Source organism: Mesoplodon densirostris, chromosome 2 (genome assembly GCF_025265405.1).
Source record: "Mesoplodon densirostris isolate mMesDen1 chromosome 2, mMesDen1 primary haplotype, whole genome shotgun sequence".
Classification (NCBI taxonomy): domain Eukaryota; kingdom Metazoa; phylum Chordata; class Mammalia; order Artiodactyla; family Ziphiidae; genus Mesoplodon; species Mesoplodon densirostris.
This window is the reverse complement of record NC_082662.1, coordinates 115469564-115492505: the sequence shown is the minus strand read 5'-3', so window position 1 is coordinate 115492505 and position 22942 is coordinate 115469564. Positions and strand designations below refer to the sequence as shown.

The window sequence follows — 22942 nt, the reverse complement described above, 5'->3', positions numbered from 1 at the left end:
AGGGGGCCCTGAAGCCAAGGCCCGAGGTCCTCGATTCCATGCAACTGCCCCCCACCCTGCCCATTCTAGACAGAGCTGCGCCCCTGGCTGGCACAAGCAGGAACAGAAGAACCACAGGTTAGACGACAATTTATTGAGAGCCTCCCCTCTCCACCTTCACAGTCTCTGAGTCACTTTTTCCGCTTGTAGATCTTGTTTGCTAGCCCCAGGAAGATGGCTGGGGGCAGGGGCGCAGCATACTGCTCAATGAGACTCATAATGCGGCTGTAACTGTGTTCCTCGTACTGCGTGAACACAGCCCGAAGATTCATCTCCTCGTATAGCGCCTTTACCCGGGCCACCTTCTCGGCCTCATTCTGCCCATAGTTCTCCTGAAGGATTGGGGGCAGGAAAATGGGCTTATTAATCTCCCCCCAGCACCTCCAGGTCCCCTCTCCTTCCCCCATCCAGAAAATCCAGAACATCTCCAATGCCATTCACTCCATTCCTGCCTCCAGTTTCAAGTGTCACTTAGTATCTAAGATCTTGAACCTCCCCCTCCCCCTCCCAAATGCTCAGATAGTGGCTCAGGCCTCAGTTTCCTCTAGCCCAGGTTTTCTCAACCCTTGGCACATTTGAAATTTGGGGCTGGATAATACTTTGTGTGGAAAGCTACTGTATGCATTGTAAGATGTTTGGCAGCATCTCTGGCCTCTACCCACTAGAGAGACCTGAGGCACGTGCACACACACCAAGTTATGACAACAAAAAAATGTCTCCTGACACTGCCAAACGTCCTCTGGTGGGGGGCAAAATCATCCTCACTGAAGAACCAATTCTCTATCCCCTTTTTCAGCAGCTCAGGGATCCACAGCCCTCTCTCAGGCACCTGCAGGATCTGGCGCTGTTCCGGAGAGGCCCGTTGCAGACACTGAACCACCAGCCAGCTGCACTTGTTGTCCTGGATGTCAGTGCCGATCTTGCCCGTCACACTGGGATCCCCAAAGAGATCAAGGAAATCATCCTGGGTGGGGGCGGGTGCAGAAAAGGAGGAATGAAGAGGCTCCAAGGCAGGGAAGGAGGAAAGGTGGAGCCTTTTCTCTGCCGGTGCCTCATGCCTTCCTACCTGAATCTGAAAGAACTCTCCCATCTCCAGCAGGATCTTCTTGGCATTGGCATGCTCCTTCTCCCCATCAATGCCCGCCTACAGTGAAAAGGGGATTAACAAGCCATACACCAGAGGTGCCTTCATCTTCCTGGCCGCTTCATTCCACAAGGTCTTGCCCCAGTGCAGCCCCCAAATCTCTCCTCTCCTTTCAGACATCCCTGGCTTCCCTGATCTGGGAAGTCCTGACTGATGGTCCAGCCCCTATCCTACTTATTTTAGCTAGGTCTTCCTGTGAGTCATAGCAGAGGTGAGTCCATTCTGGAGGCCCTCAGACTATCTCTTCTCTCACAAGGCTCAGTCCCTGAGTCACTCTGATCCTTCTTCCTAATCTTTTTGCCATTTCCAAATTCTTTCAGGATGAAAAGGAAACTTGGAGAAGGTCAGCATAGACAGTTAATCCCACCGACCCGCCTCGGAATCCAGTCTCCTCCCTCTCAGCCTGAATTATATCCTCCCCACTCCTATCTGTATGCAGATGGAGGATTTATTGTTCCCCCTTGATGGGCCATCCACATTCATATTAACCACTCAGTTAATTTTTACAGTAGTCCCATGGGTGAGGATTTTTATCCTCATCTTACAGCTGAGGAAACAGACTCAGAGAGATTAAGTAACTTGCTCAAGATCACACAGCCATTCAGTGGGGGCACCAGATTGTCCAAAGTTGTCTGCCCTGTGGCCTCCTATCCAAAAGCCCACATGCGCAGGGCAGCGAGGGTGGGGAGGCTCACTCACCATATACATAGCAGCAGCTACAGGAAGGTAAAAGGAGTAGAAAGCTGTCTTGTACTTGACAATAGATTTGTACCTGAGTACGGGGAGAAGATAAACTCCTCAGAAGGATAATGCCCCCGCCCCAGCCCTCCCTCACTGTCCAGATATGGTTCCCATTGTCCCTCACCTCTTTTCAGTGAATCTGCCAAGATCTACATTGCCCTGGGGGGCTGTGATGAGGTCCAGGGTCTGTCCGATCTCAGTCTGATAAGAACTCTAAGGAAGAGGAAAATGGCCCATGACCTGGGCTTTCTCCAGGGCTGGAGAACCCTGAAATCTTGGGCCCTACATCCCATACCAGTTGACAACGGGGCGGTCAGAAAGACAGCAGGAGGGAGAGAGGGGCCCAAGACTCAAGGCCCATCCAGTCACACACACAGTCCCTTACCACTCCTCAGTCACAGAGACACAAAAGCCCCTCTCATCACCACCACCCTCCCCAATTCCCTTCCCCAGCCAGGCAAACCGAGGTATCTCCTGTGTCCCGAAACAAGCTAGACGAGAATGTCCTACAGAGGCCAAGGCTACTGTGGGCAGCCTCTGGGCACTGAGCCCTGGTCTGCAGCACACCTGCAGGAAGAGCTCAATCAGGTTCATATAATAGGGCTGCTCCCGGCAGTAGAACTTCAGCAGGCGGTAGACACATGCTTCCAGAAGGAAAGCATCATTGATTGCATCCAAACCTATGCCTGGCTGTCAAGGACACAGAAAAACAAGCAATCAGTCTTTGGCCTAGACTCATACCAAGAACCTGTAACTCTGAACACCTCCATAGGCTCCACGTGACCATCTCTGTGGCCTGTTCCCATGCCCACCGCTACCTTCCCGCCCACTTTACCTTCTGATACCAGCAGATCTGGCCCCGTCGGGTGAGGGATGAATCCATGATGTCGTCTGACACCACGAAGAAGGCTTGGAGCTAGGAGAATGAAAAGTGGAATAAGAGCCCCAGGGCTCCTTATTACTGTTCCTTCTACCAGAAACAGAGCTGCTGCTTTTGAGAATCACTGAGCTGGTAAGGAAGGTCAGGATGAGGAGGCCGAGGACTTTTTTTTTTTTTTTTTTTTTTGCCACACCATGTGGCATGTGGTATCTTAGTTCACCAGCCAGGGACTGAACCCGTGCCCCTGCACTGGGAGCGTGGAATCTTAACCACTGAACCACCAGGGAAGTCCACCAAGGACTTTTCATCTGTGCTGTGGGACTTTGGAAAGTTACATGACTTCTTTGGCTCAGGCTTCCCAACTATAAAAAGGGACAAAAACTCCCTTGTTTTCAAAGTAAGAGACACAACAGATCTCTGACATCTCCAGACAAGCAGCCCTAGACAATCCCTGGTATCAGGGGGATGATGAAACATCTTCATATACTGTACTCTCTTGCCAAAAACTTCAGTGAATGCTTCAGGTAAGATTTCTTCATGCAATTTGACTTTACATGACTTCTGGAACAAAAAAGCCTGTTCCTGTGTCCTCCCCGGGCACTCTGCTTACCTACTCCAGTGACCAGAAACAAAACCCCACCTCAGGGAGCTCATTTGGGAGCGCAGGTCTAATAGGATGGAACTGAAGTCTGACTTCTGGTAACTTTCACCCATGGGTCTTAAACATCATCAAAGGGCTTACTCTTCTGAGTGCCAGCCTACTTGAAGGTACCCAAACGTGCTGGTTCCCCAAAGGACTGTGAACTCCTTGGAGGCAGGGCAATGTGTTTGTCCCCCTGGCACTCCCAGAGCCCAGCACAGCATGGTCCCAGAGTGGGTGTGTCATAAATGTTTGTCTAAGAAATAAATGAGAGAATGAAGCACTGTAACGTCCCCCAGGATACTTCTTGCAGTCAGGCTACACATTCCGGCTCCTTCAAACAGCTTTTGAAGACATGGGTTTTGTTTTTTCTGGTTTTTTTGGCTGCACCACGCGGCTCGCGGGATCTTAGTTCCCTGACCAGGGACTGAACCTGGGCCCTCAGCAGTGAAAGTGCCGAGTCCTAACCACTGGACCACCAAGAATTCCCCAAAGATATAGTTTTTAAACCTTCACCCCACCCTGATCCCTGTATGTGCTTTAGTGGATCTGCATTGCTCAGAGGAAGTGCCCAACACCACCCACCAGCTCATGTGTGGGCAGTGCAGAAAGGGTTATGGCGATCGCTGCTCTTGCTCCAGGCGAAGTCCCTGGGGAAGAGGCATCCATCTGCACCTTGACCTCTGACTTCGCCCTGGTGTGGGACCTGGGTTTTGCACATTGGGGGCACATGTTTTATTTACAATGTGTTTATTTGGAGTGGCATTGTTCCCCTGAAGCCACAGGTCCGCTGCCTCCCCTGAGTGATTACAAGGGCCATCTGGTTTCAACCAGCACCACTCAACCAAGATTGTCTCCAAAGGACGTTCATTCTGTGGCCTCCCTCAATCTTCTCTGCCCCCCAACTGCACTTTCTATTTGTTAGAACTTTAAATCTATAGGGATGGTACCACCGTACTGGGTTGAGTTTTTTTAGTCATCTTCCCAGGTATGTACTATAGCGGGAAGTAACAGGAAATATACCACATTACCTATGTAGCATCCTTACCAAAATGTTTACCCTGATTATTTCCTCATGATATTAATCAGATTGGATTGTGAGATACTCTACCAAATAACTGGCCTGGACTTTAAAAAAAGTCAATTGTGATAGAGGAAGTATTCTAAAGATTGGAGAAGAACTACCAAATGCGATACATTACTCCTGCTTGGATCCTGGATGTTAAAAAAAAAAAAAAAAAGAAGAAAAAAACCTATAGTGGACAATTGGGGGGGATTTACAAGTATTTAAATATGGAATATATATTAGATAATATTTTAGTACCAATGTTAAATATCTTGGATGTTGCTATGATCTGGATGTGTCCCCCACCAAAATTCATATGTTGAAATCCTAACCTTCAAAGATGATGGTATTAGAAGGTGGGCTCTTTGGGAGGTGCTTAGGTCATGAGAGTGGAAGCCTCATGAAAGGGATTAGTGCCGTTATGAAAGAGACCCCACAGAGCTCCCTTGTCCCTTCCACCTGAGGACACAGCAAGGAGATGCTGGCTATGAAACAGGAAGAAAGCCCTCAGCCGACCGTGCTGGTGCCTTGATCTTGGACCTCCCAGCCTTCAGAGCTGTGAGATATAAACTTCTGTTGTTTATAAGTTACCCAGCCTGTGGTATTTTGTTGTAGCAGCCCAGACAAAGATGTGATAACAGTATTGTGGTTACATAGGCAAATGTCCTCATTTTTAGGAAGTAAATGCTGAAGTAGAAAAATAAGAGATTGAAGGAGATGAGGTAGAAATGAAAGGAAGATAGAAGCAGAAATTATAACAAAAATCATCCAAAACAATGGTGGACAGCTCAAATGGAATCCTGGGGAAGTGAGAGCAGTACAGCTGCATTTAAGAAAACACGGGGTGGGGGGGACTTCCCTGGTGGCGCAGTGGTTAAGAATCCGCCTGCCAATGCAGGGGACATGGGTTCGAGCCCTGGTCTGGGAGGATCCCACATGCCACGGAGGAACTAAGCCTGTGTGCCACAACTACTGAGCCTGTGCTCTAGAGCCTGCAAGCCACAACTACGTGAGCCCATGAGCCCACGTGCCACAACTACTGAAGCCCTCGCGCCTAGAGCCCGTTCTCTGCAACAAGAGAAGCCACCGCAATGAGAAGCCCCCGCACCGCAACGAACAGCAGCCCCCGCTCGCCGCAACTAGAGAAAGCCCGCGCGCAGCAAGGAAGACCCAACACAGTCAAAAATTAATTCATTAATTAATTTTTTAAAAAAAGAAAACATGGGAGTTCCCTGGTCGTCCAGTGGTTAGGACTCAGGGCTTTCACTGCCAGGGTCCAGGGGTTAATCCGTGGTCAGGGAACTAAGATCCCGCAAGCCTCATGGCACAGCCAAAAGAAAAAGAGAAAAACACCCCCAGGTGCACCCAGTGCGGCTGAGGTTAACAGCAACTGATTCTACCAGGTGAGCTGTTGGCCCCTCGCGCTCTCGCCTCCCTCCACCCCACAGCTCTGCCCCTCTCCTCCTGCCCTTCCCTCCTTGCCCGCCCTCTGTGTTTACGGGCTCCTCGGCCCCTCCCGATCCCTAGAAGGGCACCAGGGGCCCTTCACCAGGGGACCCATCCACAGTGAGGCCATCGTCCTTCTACCTCCTTGGAGGCAAATCCCTATTCTCCAGCCCCATCTCTCTTACAGGCTCCAGATTGGAATTTCCAACACCTGCAGGACAGACAGCTCCGCCTGATCTGCTCATACCGAGAATGCGGTGTGGCTGACTCAGCTCGTCACGTCCTCCCTCGGGCCAGCTGCTCCTCTCCGCAGGGCAGAATCACCTGTCCTTCGCCAAGCCCTGAGCGTCTTCCCTCCTGGGCTCACTGGCCCCCTCCTCAGGGCCTGGCACCGCCGCCCCCAGAACCTGATCCCCCTGTCGCTAATGAAGACTTTAGGCCAGGCCAGCAAACCATACACCTTCAAGGGCCAAGTGAGCTTGGAGACAGGAAGATGTGGGGATTGGAGCAAGATAAAGACAGACCCACACACGTCCCGTCTTGGGAAAGTGGCCTCAATTCAACTTCAGCCAACTGTTGCTACATGGGACTCTGGACCCAGATCTAGCAATTTTCCAAGTAATGCTAGAAATCTGGTGTTTTATGTGAAATCTCTTCTTTGTTAGATTTAGGGAACTTAATTTAAAAATATTTTCGAAAACTACCAATGGGCTTCCAGTTTTCAATCTTTGCCACAGAATAACCTTCTAGAAGAACTATCTTACTTCTGTGGCTGTCCTCTGCTCAGAGAAAAGAGTTGACAACTTTATGGCCAGTTCCAAGGCCCTGGCCCACAGCAAGTCTACAGATGAAATGTGTACCTACTGGCAAAAGAGTTTCCCCACATTTGTTAACCCTTGGAGTAATTCACTAAGTCCAGCTGCAGCACACTAGAGGCACAGAAACCCAAACAACCAAGAAACCAAGTTTCAGGCCCATCCCTCCTTGCCCCACCCCATCCTACCCAGGGTACCCCACTCTAGTAAACCTCATCTTCTCCTGCCCCTCCCCCTCCCTCTTACCAGTTCCACACACCAGCCCACGGTCAGGGCCCGCCGGAGACTATCAGCATCCTGCTTTCTGGGCTCCACCAGCTCCCGGAACGCTACCAACACTGTCAAACCCCGATGGTACTTGCCTCCGACGGCATTGTACTCCAGGACCTGGGGGCAAGGGCAGAGGGACAAGGCATCAGGGTTTACAGAGCAGCTATTCTGAGAGTTCTCCTTGCCCTTTCCCACTTCCAACCACGAGACCTAACTTTTTCCTCCTCGACCCCGACCCCTCCTTCAGGCAGCCTCTGGAATTGCTATTCTCTTGGCTTCTTCCCAAATCTTGGAGCGCATCTAGAAGTTCTCCAGTCCCCAGGCTCTCTCTGCATTGTCTTCTTCAGTACACTTAAAGGCTCCACACTGGAGATTAAAATCTGCTCCCAAACCCAGGACAGGGCTTGAACTGGGCGAAAACTCTGTACGTGCTACTGATAGGGACAGAGTAAAAGGACAAAGTAGGTGATTAAATAGTTAATCCCACTAGGGGACTGTAAGGAAAGAAAAAAAGTATGGGAGACCCCTGTAAGTTAATGATCACTGAAGAAAGCAGGTTTGCTTAACCACAAAACCAAGCAGGCCTGCTTAGCAACAAAACCATGCAACAGAGCATAAGATATGCCCCAAAACAATAAAACAATGGTGGCATGAGACCCACATCCTGCCCAGTGAGTTCAGTAAGTTAATGGCCCCTAGAACATGCTCTCTGCACACACAAAAAACAATTTATGGAAAGGCGACATTTCAGTGTAAAAGACCCTCATTGTACTGAGACCTGAAATAATTGTTCCATAGTGCCACGACAGTCCTGGCTTAAACATGTAGGGACAAGAAAACTCCCCTGCCCAACCCGGAGGAGGAGGTGATGATGAAAGCGTGACATCTACTCAAGAATGAGGAAGAAGATGGTCTTGTCCTCCTCCCCACTTTTCCTTTGATTATAAAACTGTAGCCCACCAAGTTCTTGGGGTGCAGCACCCTCTCACCCACTGGCTTAAGCCTCACAAGCATTCCATTCTAATAAATCACTTCTTTTCTATCACTTTGCCTCTTGCTGAATTCTTTCTGCGCTGAGACATAAAGAACTGGAGCTCCTCAGAGCCCCCCGAAACACCACCTAGAGGTTTCACTATGGAAATGGCTGACATGCTCACATCTCTCCTTCACCCCGTCCCCAATTCTCCTAACTTCCCCTTGACAGCCCATTCCTCCTTTCTCAGCCACCTCCTCCAACCCACAGTTCAACCTATCTGCAAATGAAAAGCCTCTTTCACTTTATTAAAGGCAAGCCCCCTACCCACAGAGTTGGCCAGAGGACAACTTGGAGGGGACCGAGGTTGGGGAACCCACCCCCCACTCCTCCAATGGCATCCCCTCCTGCTGGGGCTTCTCATTGTGCCTTCTGCTGCCCTGCTGTCAACCAGATCTAATTCACTGGGCAGACTTCCCTTTTAATCTCCATCCCAGTGTAGACAGACATCCTTTTCCTTAGTTCCTCTCAGACAAATGATACAGCATTTACAAAAAGAATTACTGGATACTCCAAAAGAATAAAAGAATTAGGCAACTTAAGTATCCCAGCAGTAGCTCCTGTTCTAGAGCAGGGGTTTCTGATGATACACTAGCTTCACTCAGGCCCACTTCAGACTGCTTCCTCCCAGGTCCCTGACAAGGTAGCACCTTATGATTTCTGGACACCAAATTCCCTTTCTCAACAAAACTAAAGACTTAACAGGTTCAAGGCCCTCCACCCCCATACAAAGCAGTCTGGCTGGCTCAGCAGAACCACAAGGCAGGATTGATCAGCTGACTAAATATACCCGCCCAGGCCCCAGCCCCTCCAGAGTGGACCCAGAGTCACTCAGATAAAAGCCTGCTCCCATACCTGTCAAAAGCCAGAGCTGGATCCCACACATGCACAGAGAGTGCAAAGGTTCACTCTCTCAAGTCGTAAACCCCTCACCTCCTTGAGTCGGGCAATAGCATCTCCCGTCTCTGGGTGTCCAATGTCCTCCTCAGTCAGCACCCTGACAATCTGGGAGAAGTGCTGGATGAAATCCTGCCTTCCTTGGGCATAAACATCCAATTTCTGGTCTCCATTCATTCTGAGGGAGGAGTAAAATGCTCTGACAAGAGGGAGGACAAGTCAGAAATCTAATCAGCTGCTCCCCTCCCCAAGGCCCCTCACCCCGCCAAACTCACCGAGGCTCCTCTGTCCATGCTTGGCACCAGCAGCGGGCACTGTGCCAGGCCCCCAGGACTGGGCACCCATGCACCAGGGAGGGCTGCCGTAGGGAACCCAGCCACCTCTCCCGGGGCACCCAGCAGGGGGCTGGCAGCAAGAAGAACCCCACAGATCTCAGCCAGCGGGACAGGGGCAGCATGGGGGGTGGCATAGGGAGGGGGCATCGAGCACTCCCTGCAGGAGCAAGCACCAAAGGCAGATGCACGTTGTCAGCTCCCTGGGTCACCCTCCAAACTTTTACCTCCATACCCAGAATGCCCCACTCTCTTCTGGGCTGAGCTTGAGGACATTTACAGAAAGAAACGCAGGGAACAAATAGTATGGCTGGGTGACCAAGACTCAAATGATCACACTTAAAATAAGACGGCTAGAACTTAATGCCACCTAACTTTATCCGGTTGAAAAACCGTCAACGCCTCCTCCAGGGAGCCTCTGGAATTGCTACACTCTTCGCTTCTTCCCCCAAGTTCTGGAGCACATGATAGAAGAGTCCAGAGTAAAGGACCTCAGGACTGGGGGCTGGGAGGACCCTTAAATCACCCTATTTTATGGAGGTCAAACTGAGGCTCTAGGAGATAGGAAGATACCTGGGGAGTGGGGAGTGTCAGCGCCAAATCTAGAACACAGGTCTCCCCTGGTAGGCGGGGAGAGGGGAGCACAGGCTCTGAGATGCCTCAAGAAGAGAAGTGAAAGAGGAACCCCTGGGTGCTATGGACATATAGCCTGGGGCTCTGGGACTGGGCGTCCTGAGCCACACAGAACTGGGACTGCGCAGACAGCCTCGGAGCAACACTGGGTGGGTGGGGAGGGTTCGCAGCATAAGAGCAAAGCAGGGTGCAGTTATGCTGTGGGGTTCCAGGAAAGCACATGGCAGAGTTCAGGAGTTTCTGCACATCCACAGTGTCAGTCGGTCCCACCAACCCCCAAAACGGGGGAACTCTAACACAACAGACTGAACCTCCTGTGCCTTAAAGTATCGCTACAGAGGTAAGGCCGAGTTTCTAACCCCTGCCAGCCCTCGACCTCTCTCACCTGTTCCTGGACGCCAGTTGCTGCTCCAGATTGTTGGCTGGGTACTCCTAAAAGCCGGACCGCTCGGCGCTCAGCTCCCTGGGACTAGTAGTTCTCGATCTCCTTTCACTCTAGCCAGAAATGCTTCATTAGACTACAATTCCCGACATGCCATAGGAGGGACAAGGACCACGCGATCTAGTGCTGGCTGGCTGGGCGGAGACGAGACACACTGATTGGCTGCTTCCCCTCGTATGAGCATGAGGCCCTGTAACCAACAGCCAATGGAAGGGCTGCGCTCAGGGCCGGAAGTTAGGAGGATCTGGAGTGGGCGGAGGGTGGGGTGAGGATGGAGGCAGCCGAGGATGAAGGCAGCCGAGGATGAAGGCAGCCGAGGATGAAGGCAGCCGAGGTGAAAGCGAAAGAGTTTGGGAATTCCCTGCACCCTAGCTCCGAGCTGTCACCTTTACTATGCACTTAAATTTTCATTATCTTCCTGTGCAGCTGAGTGGCACATTACTAAAAACCCAGCCGGACCAGCTTGGTCACTTACAGGTTGTCTAACTTAGGCAAATCATTTAACTTATCTGAGCCTCAGTTGACTTCCTTGAGACTATCTCCTCAGTTGACTTCCTTGAGACTATCTTCCCTCATGTGTTACATGAGGATAACACTGTGATATAAAGTATATAAAGTGCTTTAAGTGCTCAAGAAAGATAAGACTCAGCAGAAACTAGAAACTTTACCCTTACACACACACACACAACACTGCTTACCCACCCATCATGGGTAAATATAAAAGCTAAAACCATGAAAGGCTTAGAAGAAAACATAATGGTAAGCCTTCATACCTTGGGTTTGGCAATAGATTCTTAGATGTGACACCAAAAGCATAAGCAACAACAACAAATAGATAAATTGGACTTCATCGAAATTAAGATCTTTTGTACGTCAAAGAACACTATCACAGGAGTGAAAAAAAACCTACAGAATGGGAGAAAATATTTGCAAATCATACATCTGATAAGAGTTTAATATCCAGAATATATAAAGAACTCCACAACAAAAATACAAACAACCCAATTAGAAAATGGACAAAGGACTTGAGTAGACACTTCTCCAAAAAAAAAATACATAAATGGCCAATAAGCACATGAAAAGATTCTCAATACCACTAGTCATTAGGGAAATGCAAATCATAATCATAATGAGATAGCACTTTACACTTAGTAATATGGCTATAGTAAAAACAAAGAAATAAAAAACCTGAAAATAACAAACATTGGTGAGGATATAGAGAACTTGGAATCCCCATACACTGCTAGTGAGACTGTAAAATGGTGCAGTCGCTGGGGAAAGCAATTTGACGGTTCCTCAAAATGTTAAACATAGAATTATTATATGACCCAGCAATTCCCCTCCTAGGTATATACCCAAGAGAAAACAGAGAGGCAAACAAACTTGTACACCAATGTTCATTGCAGCATTATTCACAACAGCCAAAAGGTGGAAACAACCCAAGTGTCCATCAACAGATGAATCGATAAACAACATGTGGTATATACATAAAATGAAATATTATTCAGCCTTAAAAAGGAAGGAAATTCTGACACATGATACCACATGGATGAATCTCAAAGGCACTGTGTTAAGTGAAATACACCAGATACAAAAGAAAAAATACTCTATGATTCCACTTACATGAGGTACCTAGAGCAGAGACAGAGAGTAGAATAGTGGTTGTCAGGAACTGGGGAGAGGGAAGGATAGGAAATTATTGTTTAACGGGTATAGCGTTTCATTCTGAGAAGATTTTAAAAGTTCTACAAGTGGGTAGTGGTGATGGTTGCAAAACAGTGTGAATACACTTAACGCCACTTAGCTGTACACTAAAAAAATGGTTTAAATGTTTTTTTTTTGTTTTTTTGGGTTTTTTTTTTTTGTGGTACGCGGGCCTCTCACTGTTGTGGTCCCTCCCGTTGCGGAGCACAGGCTCCAGACGCACAGGCTCAGCGGCCATGGCTCACGGGCCCAGCCACTCCGCGGCATGTGGGATCTTCCCGGACCAAGGCACGAACCCATGTCCCCTGCATTGGCAGGCAGACTCTCAACTACTGCGCCACCAGGGAAGCCCTAAAATGGTCATTTTTATGTTAAGTATATTTTATGACAATAAAAAAATTATTACACCTACCTAGAGTAGAACTAGAGAGAGGTCCAGGAAAACATCATTACATAGTAAATTACAACCTGGGTAAGGAGGGTGTGACATTGCTAACATTTGGCAAGGCTGGGTTGCTAGGATGGTCCGCCTCCACCTTTGGACAGGAATTCATAAGGAAAAAATAGGAACCTCAAAGGAAATTAGAGATCAGGTCAATAGAACCTTGGGTGCTAGGAGACTCCTCAAGGAAAGACACAAGGCTGAAAAAAAGGAAAGTCTCACTCCAGTTTCCCCATCCTATACCATGATGACCCCCACCCCCAAATCATCCCACCCTTCCCCTCTCAGCCCCACGCAGCTGGCCAGGCACACCCATATGATTGTTGCAACTCCACCGTGAAATAAGGCCATTAAGGGAAAATTCCCCAGAGCTGTACTTTGTAGCAGGTGGAGCTCCTAGAAGGGACACCCGCACCCCCCAGCCAGGAAGAGGATGGATAGAAAGTGGAGACCAATGCCAAGGGGGAGGGGGTTGGGAAGAAGAGTGGGGGTTAACAGATGTAAACTATTATATATAGAATGCATAAACAACAAGGTCTTAAATATAGCACAGAGAACTAAATTCAGTATCCTATGACGAACCATAATGGAAAAGAATATTTTCAAAAAGAATGTGGACTGGCTGGGGCTTCCCTGGTGGCGCAGTGGTTGAGAATCTGCCTGCTAATGCAGGGGATACGGGTTCGAGCCCTGGTCTGGGAAGATCCCACATGCCGCGGAGCAACTGGGCCCGTGAGCCACAACTACTGAGCCTGCGCGTCTGGAGCCTGTGCTCCACAACAAGAGAGGCCGCAAGAGTGAGAGGCCCGTGCACCGCGATGAAGAGTGGCCCCTGCTTGCCACAACTAGAGAAAGCCCTCGCACAGAAACGAAGACCAAGCACAGCCAAAAATAAATAAATAAACAAATGTGGGGTTTAAAAAAGAAAAAAAAAAGAGAGAGAATGTGGACTTCCCTGGTGGTGCAGTGGTTGAGAGTCCGCCTGCCAATGCAGGGGACACGGGTTCGTGCCCCAGTCCAAGAAGATCCCACATGCCGTGGAAAGGCTAGGCCCGTGAGCCATGGCCGCTGAGCCTGCGCGTCCGGAGCCTGTGCTCCGCAACGGGAGAGGCCACAACAGTGAGAGGCCCGCGTATGGCAAAAAGCAAAAAAAAAAAAAAAAAAGAATCTGCCTGCCAGTGCAGGGGACACTGGTTGGACCCCTGCTCCAGGAAGATCCCACATGTCGTGGAGCAACTAAGCCCACGCGCCACAACTACTGAGCCTGTGCTCCAGAGCCCGCGAGCCACAGCTACTGAGCCCGCGCGCCTAGAGCCCGTGCTCTGCAACGAGAAGCCACTGCAATGAGAAGCCCATGCACCACAAGGAAGAGTAGCCCCCACTTGATGCGACTAAAGAAAGCCTGCACACAGCAATAAAGACCCAACACAGCCAAAAGTAAATAATAAATTAATTAATTAATTTAAAAAAAAATGTGGAGACCAAAAACAAAACAAAATAAAACAGGGACTTACCTGGCAGTCCAGTGGTTAAGACTCCCCGCTTCCACTGCAGGGGGCGCAGCTTCAATCCCTGACTGGGGACTAAGATCTCACATGCCTCACAGCGTGGCCAAAAACACAAAAACAAACAAAAAGCTAATAAAAAAAAAACACCAGAAAGTAGAGACCCAGGGTGAGACAGCTCCCAGTGGGCAGCCTGGTTATTTGAGACATGCAAAGCATTCTTCCTTTTTTTTATTCTTTCTACAAACACCCTATAGCTATTAAGTCAATGGCATTTGAAATCTGCACTTTCACATATATTTTATCTCATTGAACTCTTACCTGTAAGATTTCCCCTTTGGTGTGAGGACCTTGGTCAAAGCTGTCCAGCTCAAGAGTGGCACAGCCACATCCAGAATCTGTTTCGTCTGCCTTTAAGTCTGCACACCTCTACAGAGACACCTCCGAGGCACCTGTGGATCCTTCCCAGAGTCATGTCTTCCTTCCCTCACCACCTACCCGTCAAGGCCCTGGGTCACCGCTCTCCTGCTCAGCTCACGCCTTGTGGGGTGGGGAGGGAGGACAATTAACAAAGGGTACAGATAAGGGATAGGCGGAGGAGCAGCAGAAAGCCCAGAGCAATCCAGAAAGGAAGGGATGCTTCCAGGAAGAAGGAGGCGGCTCACTGGGCCCTGTGGAGGCTGAGCAAAGACACTTCGAGAAGGGGCGCGGCCTGCTAGGCAATGGGCCAAAGGAGGAGTGAGAACCCCTGGAGAAAGGCCCATTTAATATCCACCTGGTTTGCTTCTGTGGTCTGATGGGAGTCAGGTATCAGCTGCCAGCTAGCTCACCCCCAGAGAGAAGAACAATTGAAACAGGCCAGGAAGGGAATCCAATTCAGGCTCCAGCCTTCCTTGTTGTTGCCCAGCTAACATGAAACTCCCTGGGCCGGCGTAAGTGCTGCCTGGGTGCAAGTCTTGACTCCACCATGACCAGCTGGGTGAAATTCAACAAGCCACGTGACCTCTCTGAGTGGGCTCCAAATTGCAAATGGAACATACCAGCGTGATTTAGATGACCTGTGTTTTTAATGGATCAAAGGATAAATGTGTGCCCCCTACCTAATTAGCTCATAGAGCAGGGTTGAGAAGCAAGAGTGGAAACTAAGGAAAAGGTCTGTATAAGTATTCAAGTCCGTTCAAATCCAAGGCTTTTTTTTTTTTTTTTGGCTGCATTGGGTCTTCGTTGCTGCGTGTGGGCTTTCTCTAGTTGTGGTGAGCAGGGGCTACTGTTCGTTGTGGTGCGCAGGCTTCTCACTGCGGTGGCTTCTATTGTTGCGGAGCACGGGCTCTAGGGGTGCAGGCTTCAGTTGTTGTGGCACGTGGGCTCAGTAGTTGTGGCTCGCGGGCTCTAGAGCTCAGGCTCAGTAGTTTTGGCACATGGGCTTAGTTGCTCCACAGCATGTGGGATCTTCCCAGACCAGGGCTCGAACCCGTGTCCCCTGCATCGGCAGGCAGATTCTTAACCACCGCGCCACCAGGGAAGTCCCAATCCAATGAATTATTGATCCACTCTCATTGCAAACCCCAAGTTCAGGAAATGGGGGATGAGACCTGGGGTTGAAGGAGAGAAGATTGATAGAGGGGGAGGCCATGTCTCCCAGAACTAAAGCCTCTCATTTCCCCATTCCAGTCTGGGACTTCCCAGAAGTGACCTTCCTAACAGAACTCAGGGGAACTCAGGGACAGTGTGATCTCAGTCTAGCTAGGTGGCTAGGACAAAAGCCCTTGGGTTCTCCTAGTCCCAGCCTAACCTCCACTGGGAAACACTTAACAGGGCAAAGGCCAAGGTCTCCTAAACACACTAGGACCCTGGGAAGAGAGAAGGTGTCAGAGCCACCCCTCCCCCAGTCACCAGGAAGCCTCAAGTACTCACAGAAAGAACACAGCTTTGCAGTCAACCAGCCCTGGGTTCAAACCCTGCTTTCAGTCCTTGTTGGTTGTATGATTTGGAATTAATTACCTAAACTCTGTGAATGTCATTTTTCTCCTCCTTCAAATGGAGATAATATGTATCTCACAGGTTTGTGGCAGGTCCTCTTCCTCACGTGGTTGACAGCAGATGCTCCAGCTTTCAGCTGCATCCCAGACCATTAGGGCAGTGTCCGGTTTAGCTATTGTAGTGTGTGGTCTCTGTTTTGTTTTGTTTTTGTTTATTTATTTACTTAGTTGCACTGTGTCTTAGTTGCAGCTCAGCAGCTCCTTAGTTGAGGCACATGGGCTCCTTTAGTGTGGCATTCAAACTCAGTTGCCGCATGCATGTGGGATCTAGTCCCCTGACCAAGGATTGAACCTGGGCCCCCTGCATTGGGAGCACAGAGTCTTAACCACTGCGCCACCAGGGAAGTCCCCTAGTTTGTGGTCTCTTGTTACAAAAGTCAACCTGAGTCCTCTAGGAGACTTTCCCTCAATGGGTTAGGTATCCCTCTCTGTCTTCTTGTGGCCCCAGAGCTTACCCCAACCATAACTGATCACTAAATACAGTCAGAGCCTGAATTCTTGTCTGTCTTCTCCACTGCTTGGAACTTCTCCAGGACAGGGACACATCTTTGTCGTTGTCTCTCAGAGCATAACACAGGGTCTGCCCCAACAATAAATTTGCATGGAATTAATTTTGATGTTTTTATAACATACATCAAAAAGTAGAGAAATATTCTAAGCCTCCATGCAATTGTCACCCAGATTTCACAATTGCCAACATTTTGTCCATCTGATTTTATCCAACTACCTCCCTTTTCTTCCCCTGTACCAACCACTACACCTTTCTTTGCTGCAATATTTTAAATCAAACCCCCAACGTCAATATTATTGTACCCATAAACACTTCAAGATGTATCTCTAATACATAAGGAATTTTTAACACAACAAACAAAATTAATGTCAATTCTTTAATGTAACCTAAGGCCCAATGTTCAGATTTCCTGTTCAGTCCATGTTCCATGTTCAGATTTCCTGGACTGTCTCAAAAACATCTTTTGCCATTGCTTTGTTCAAATCAGAATCCACATCAGGTCTACACATTGCATTTGGTTGGTATGTGTCTTAAGTCATTTTTCAATAAACACTTCCTCCTTCCCCCCTTTTCCATGCTATTTAATTGTTGATGAAACTGGGTCATTTGTTGGAAGAATTGCCTATATTCTGGATTGGGCTGATTGCATCCTCAAGTCTTTGTTTTAACTCTTTCCTCTACTTCCCTGTAAACTAGTAGTTAGGTTGGAGGATTCATTAGAATCCGAATTCTTCTGAGGCATGTACTCACTCCTGTTGCATTCTCTCAGGAGACACACAGGCCTGGTTACCCCACTTTTAGTGGCCAAACCTAATGGTTTTAGGAGCTCTTGATGTGCGTTTTAAATTTAGCTGAATGGAAGAAGGAGACAAGAAAGCCCACCTAACGATGACAGAGAGGAGGTGAAATCTAGGTGGTTGAATAGGAATTTTGTTTAGCAGAGAAAATAGGCAACGTGTAGGGAACTGTGTGTGCAAAGGCAAGGCACTGAGAGAGAGAGAGTGTAAGGATGCTGGAGTGGGCTGAGGCGTGGAGAAGGGGAGGCGATGTGGCTAGAAATGATCTGGGTCCAGACAGTAAAGGGTTTTCACATGCCCTGATGAGTCGGTAATGTCCTTGAACACAGCAGGCTGATCAGACTGATTTTTAGACAGACAACTCTGGCTGCACTGGTGGGGACCTACCAGCGATGGAGACCCCAGGCAGGAAAAGTCTGGGCAATAGATGAGCGGAGGCAGCCCACCGTCCCTGGAAGTGAGGATGGAGAGAGGGTGTATTTGGAAAATGTTTGGAATTGACAGGTTTTGTTGGCTGATGTTAGATGTGGCTGGTGAGAGTCTCCTAGTTTCACCGAGATGCAGAGAGAGAGTTGAGGAAGCGGTGCAGGATGGGGTGTGGGTAAGGAATAGAAAAGAAGTTGACTTGGCTGTAGTAGAAGGTGTGGGGGTGCAGGGGGGCTGACCGGTGGGGTGTGGTCCCACCACAGTGGTGAGAGGGCGCCTGTTGGATATGAGGGTCTGCAGCCCAGGAGAGAGGCTGGGGTGGGCTGGGCCCTGTTGAGTCACACAGAGAGCTGGGCCCCCTCATTCACCACTCACAGTTATTGAGCACCTACTTGGCACTAGAAGTGTAGCAGTGGACAAAACAGACAAAATCCCTGTCCTCCTGAAACTGATTCTCTAGGTGAGGTGGGAACACTTTTTACAAGTGAAATGTATAAAAGTCTAGCCGGGACGGAGAGCAAAGCAGGGAAGGGAAGATTGCAGTGTTAAACGGAGTGATCAGAGAAGGCCTCACTGGTAAGGTGATACATGGAAAGAAATCAGAAGGAAGTAATAAGCAAGGTATTGCTTCCTTACTTAGAGGAAGGGCATTCTCTACAGATAGAGGGGGACCTGCAAATGCAGCGGCCCTCTCTGAGGCAGGAGTTGACCTTCCTCGTTTGAGAAACAGCAAGGAGGTCAGTATGACTGGATTAAAGGGACAAGAGGAGGAGGATTGAGAGGTAGCAGGGTCTTGTAACGACCTTGGCTTTTACTACGACTGTGCTGGGGCACATTAGTGGGTGTTGAGCAGCGTGTTCTGTTCTCACCCCCTACCTCCTCCTCCCCAAACCTCAGTGTATGACTCTTCCACTCACCCCTCCTTTCCCCAGAGTGGAGCCCTCTGCCCTGCCCCACATGCAACATGGGAGCTGGGCCAAATGGGACAGACCTCCACAAAAAGCTCCAGGAGGAGGCAAAGACCTGGGCCCATACACCCATGTTCTCATAGCAGCATTGTTCACAAGAGTCAAAAGGCAGCAACAACCCAAGTGTCCATCAGCAGAGGAATAGATAAACACCGTGTGGCATATGTAGATGATGGAATATTATTCAGCCTTGAAAACGAAGGAAATTCTGACACATGAAACCACATGGATGAATCTTGAAGGCATTGTGCTAAGTAAAATAAGCCAGGCACAAAAGAAAAAATACTGTATGATTCCACTTACACGAGGTACCTAGAGTAGTCAAATTCACAGAGACAGAAAATAGAATAGACGTTGCCAGGAACTGGGGAGAGGGAAGAATGGGGAGTTACTGTTTAATTGGTATAGTGTTTCTGTTTGAGTGGATGAAAAAGTTTTGGGAATAAACAGTAGTGGTTACCCAACATTGTGAATGTACTTAAGGCCACTGAATTGTACACCTAAAAATGGTTAAAATTTTATCTTATGTATATTTTACCACAGTTTTTTTCAAAAGAAAAAGGAGATATGGGCCTAGACTGGCCTCTGCCTCCATCTCTTCTCTGGCTAGTATCCTCCCACGCAAACGAGGGGTTCCATGGATGGACTTCAGGGAGTTTATTACAAAAGTTGTGAGCAAAACTGAGGCCTCTCTTCAGATGCAAGGCGTTCAAGATCTCCTTTAAGCAGGGGAAAAAAAAAGTTCAGAATAGTATGGATGGTACCATGCTGCCACGTGAATAAAAAAGGGAACAATTATATATTGTTTGTACCTGCATTATCTAGTTCTTGGAGAATACATAGAAAATTCATAAATCTGGTAACGTGCAGGGGGGAACTGAGTGGCTGGGCAGGGGAATGAAGTTGGGAAGGAAGAAACTCTTGACCTATACCTTGTACTTCTGAATTTTGTAGATTGTGCAAATATCTATTCAAATAAATGTAAATACATTTTGGACAAATTCTATGGCACTTTTGGAAATACAAAGGCAGGGCCCCACCCCCGATATTCTGATGACTTTAGTGGGAGAGGAGTCACCATATTTGCAGGAGAAGAAGAGCAATAATTCCGAGCTCTCTGTTCGGGCCGTGCTCACACACGTCCACGTACATTATCGCGCGGAGCGCTCCGGAAGGTTCATTATCTCGGTTTGCAGATGACGAAACCGACCCTCAGAGCGTCTCTCCGCCTTACCCTGGCTCACGGTTGGGGGCGGGGGCGCGGGCCCGGGGCCTCCTCGCCCCAGAGGCCTCGCCCTCGCCCTTGTGCCAGCTGGCGGCTCTCGGGCGCCCCTCGCAGGCCTCCGGCGGCCTTTTCCCGGATAAGGAGGGTGGGTGTTCTCTGGTTTGCAGAATAAAGCCACCTTAGGCTGGGGACAAAGCCTGGACTTTGTGTGCATGTGTGAGAGCTCAAGTGTGCATAAATGGGTGTGTGTGAGTGTGTGTCTCTGTAAGGAAAAGTGTGTGAGGTTCCTGTGTGTCTGTGTCTGTGTGAGTCTGTTGTATGAGTGTGTGCTGGTGGTGTGAGTGTAGACTCTGTGTGTGTTAGGGTTGGGTGGGGTGTGCATCGGTGGAATGCGGGTGTTTGTGTGTGTGCACATGTGTGCGCATACACGCGTGTGCATGTGTCCCGGCATTGGTCAGTCTCTGTCCTTGACCCTGTACAGCTCTGGTATCACCTCCGTGAAGCCACCCTGACCTCCCTCACCAGCATCGCTCAGTCTCTCCTGGTGCTCTCTGTGTCCGGTGTACAACTCCATCACCCCACCTGACACACTTTATTAAACCTTACTGTTAGCATTCCTGCCCCTCCCCAGTCTGGGCAGGGAGCCTGAGTCTGCATGGGACACGGCACATGGTAGGGGCCCCATCCATGCTTGTGTATGTGTCTGATGTCACATGCTTGTGTCTGAAGGTGTCAGGGTGCGTGTGTTTGCGGGGATGGGGAGGGGTCGTATCTGACAAAGCTGAGTATACCCATTCTGTTTGGATCCTAAAGGGTTATAGTCCTTCTCCCAGATTTCTCACCCACAGGCCTCCTGCTCAGGGCTGCCTGACCCTGTAACAGATGCAGGCCATCTCTCACGTGGTTACTTGTGGACCCAGGGTCAGCCAGACTGTTGTTCCTCTGCGGCCTGATTTTAGATTGAAGCCGCCGTCCCTCAGCTGGATAGGCCAGGGGCTGCTTTGGGGCACCAGTCCCGCCTCCTATTGGCTGCTTGGGACTTGGAGCTCTCAGAATTTTGTTCTTTCAACCGGTCCTAGAGTCAGTTCGAAATTGTCAGGCCAACCTTAAATGTCCCTCTCCAGTCCCCAAGCACAATGCCTGAGTCTCCAGCCCCTGAAGTCTATTATGTTCACTCTGGTAACAACTTTTGTCCATCTTTATTTGTTCTGTCTTCTATACATAAAGCCTAGGACCCCAAGCCCCTTCCCCCTCGGGAAGTCCTTCCTACTATCTATTTTCTTTCTTTTCCAACCAGGGTCTGAGGCGTCTCCCCTTTTCTTCCACTGAAACAGTCCTGAGAGGGAAGGAATGGAGCTTAGTGGTTACAACTCAGACTCTAGAACCACACTGTCTGGGCCTGAATCCCAGCTCCACCGCTGCCAAGATTTTTAGCTCCAGACAAGTGTATCAGATCAAAGTCTTTCTCTAATTTGAGGAGTGTTTCATAAGAGGATTATGTGCAAAGGTATGGGCAGGGTGTTGGTAAACCACAAGGGATAGTGCATTACCCCAGAGCTAGTAGCAGTGGCTTCGTTACCACCCTCAGGGGCCCAGGAGATGGAGGGAGCATGTTTCCTAGAATCTGCAGAGAGAGGGCCCCCCAGCAGGCCCCACAGCAACCTCACCGAGGGGAGGGGCAGGTAAACGCCCAGCCTTACTCTCCTCCATCTCATCTCCTACTAGTGCCACTCTCCACAGCCAAGCCCTACAGAAGCCATGGGGCAAGGCCTTCAGCCTCCTGGCCACAGAGCAGAGTGGAGAGGGTAGAGAAAGGATCTGGAGTGGCAACAGAAGATGCTCAATGCTCCCTGCTAGCCTCTGTTCCCTCATCTGTAAAACAGGCTATTAGGGGACTTCCCTGGCAGTCCAGTGGTTAGGACTCTGCGCTCTCACTGCTGAGGGCCCGGGATTCAGTCCCTGGTCGGGGAACTAAGATCCCACAAGCTGCGCAGTGTGGCCAAAAAAAAAATTTTAATTAAAAAAAAAAACATGAAACAGGCTATTAGTCCAACCTTCCTTCTAGATCGTCATGATGATAAAAGGAGAGGATGTGTATGAGGCCTTGAATGCTGTTCCAGCATATGCTGAGTGCTCAGTGAACATATCCAACTGTCTGCATGTTGATTTTAATGATGAACTGACACGTCAAACTTAAACCTGTCTAAAACAGAAACCTTGAATGTTTTCCCCTGCCAACCTCTTTCTTCCCTAGTCTTAGTGAGTGGCACGACTATCTGCGCAACTGCTCAGGCCAGACACCGCAGTGCCATCCTTTAGGTATGAAAGCCTCCCTCTCCCTCTCCCCACATCTCTCCACCATTCCATCCTGTCTGCTTTTCTCCAAAATACATCTCAAATCTGTCTCCCTCTCTCCATTTCTACTGCCACTATGCTAGTCCTCCCACCTAGATTACTCCTAAAAGCCCTCACTGGTCTCGCTACACCTACTGTCTGGTCTCCCCCACCCAGCTAAAGGGCTCTAAAGCATCACTTGGGTGTCAATTCCCTGGGTGAGCCCACTGCCCTCCAAGGCCCTGCTTCAGTCCCCAGTTTCACCAGGGACCACACCCCTCTACCCCAGGCTCAAGGCCTCACTGCAGCTTGCCCTCTCTTTAGCACCAGGCTTTTTCCTTCCTTGGAGCCTTGGCATATATTATTTCCAACCCCTCAGAAAACTCTGCTCCAAATTGTCCCCACTGGCTCCTTCTCCTCCTTCAAATCTCAGCTTAAATATGATCACTTCAAAGAGGCCTTCCCCAACCCCCTCATCTAAAATACATGCCCCGGGATTTCCCTGGTGGCGCAGTGGTTAAGAATCTGCCTGCCAATGCAGGGGACACGGGTTCGAGCCCTGGTCCGGGAAGATCCCACATGCCGCGGAGCAACTAAGCCCATGGCGCACAAC

The 22942-nt window shown here is 49.4% G+C and overlaps 1 protein-coding gene across 2 annotated transcripts; it reads right to left on the bottom strand.

The window, feature by feature from the left end:
• Nucleotides 1–112: 112 nt before the first annotated feature.
• FDPS (farnesyl diphosphate synthase) lies at nucleotides 113–10401 on the bottom strand. 2 transcript variants are annotated; one of them, XM_060090703.1, is made up of 10 exons: nucleotides 10322–10401; nucleotides 9008–9170; nucleotides 7018–7158; nucleotides 2760–2840; nucleotides 2492–2614; nucleotides 2049–2137; nucleotides 1883–1955; nucleotides 1106–1183; nucleotides 869–1003; nucleotides 113–371 (listed from the first exon to the last, which is right to left on the bottom strand). In XM_060090703.1, the coding sequence occupies exons 2-10, from the start codon at nucleotides 9146–9148 to the stop codon at nucleotides 171–173; spliced, it is 1062 nt and encodes a 353-aa protein (XP_059946686.1). In that variant the 5' UTR covers nucleotides 9149–9170; nucleotides 10322–10401; the 3' UTR covers nucleotides 113–170. The 2 variants fall into 2 exon arrangements, with proteins under 2 accessions (XP_059946686.1, XP_059946685.1); XM_060090702.1 differs by lacking the exon at nucleotides 10322–10401 and adding an exon at nucleotides 9247–10306.
• Between the last annotated feature and the right edge of the window lie 12541 nt (nucleotides 10402–22942).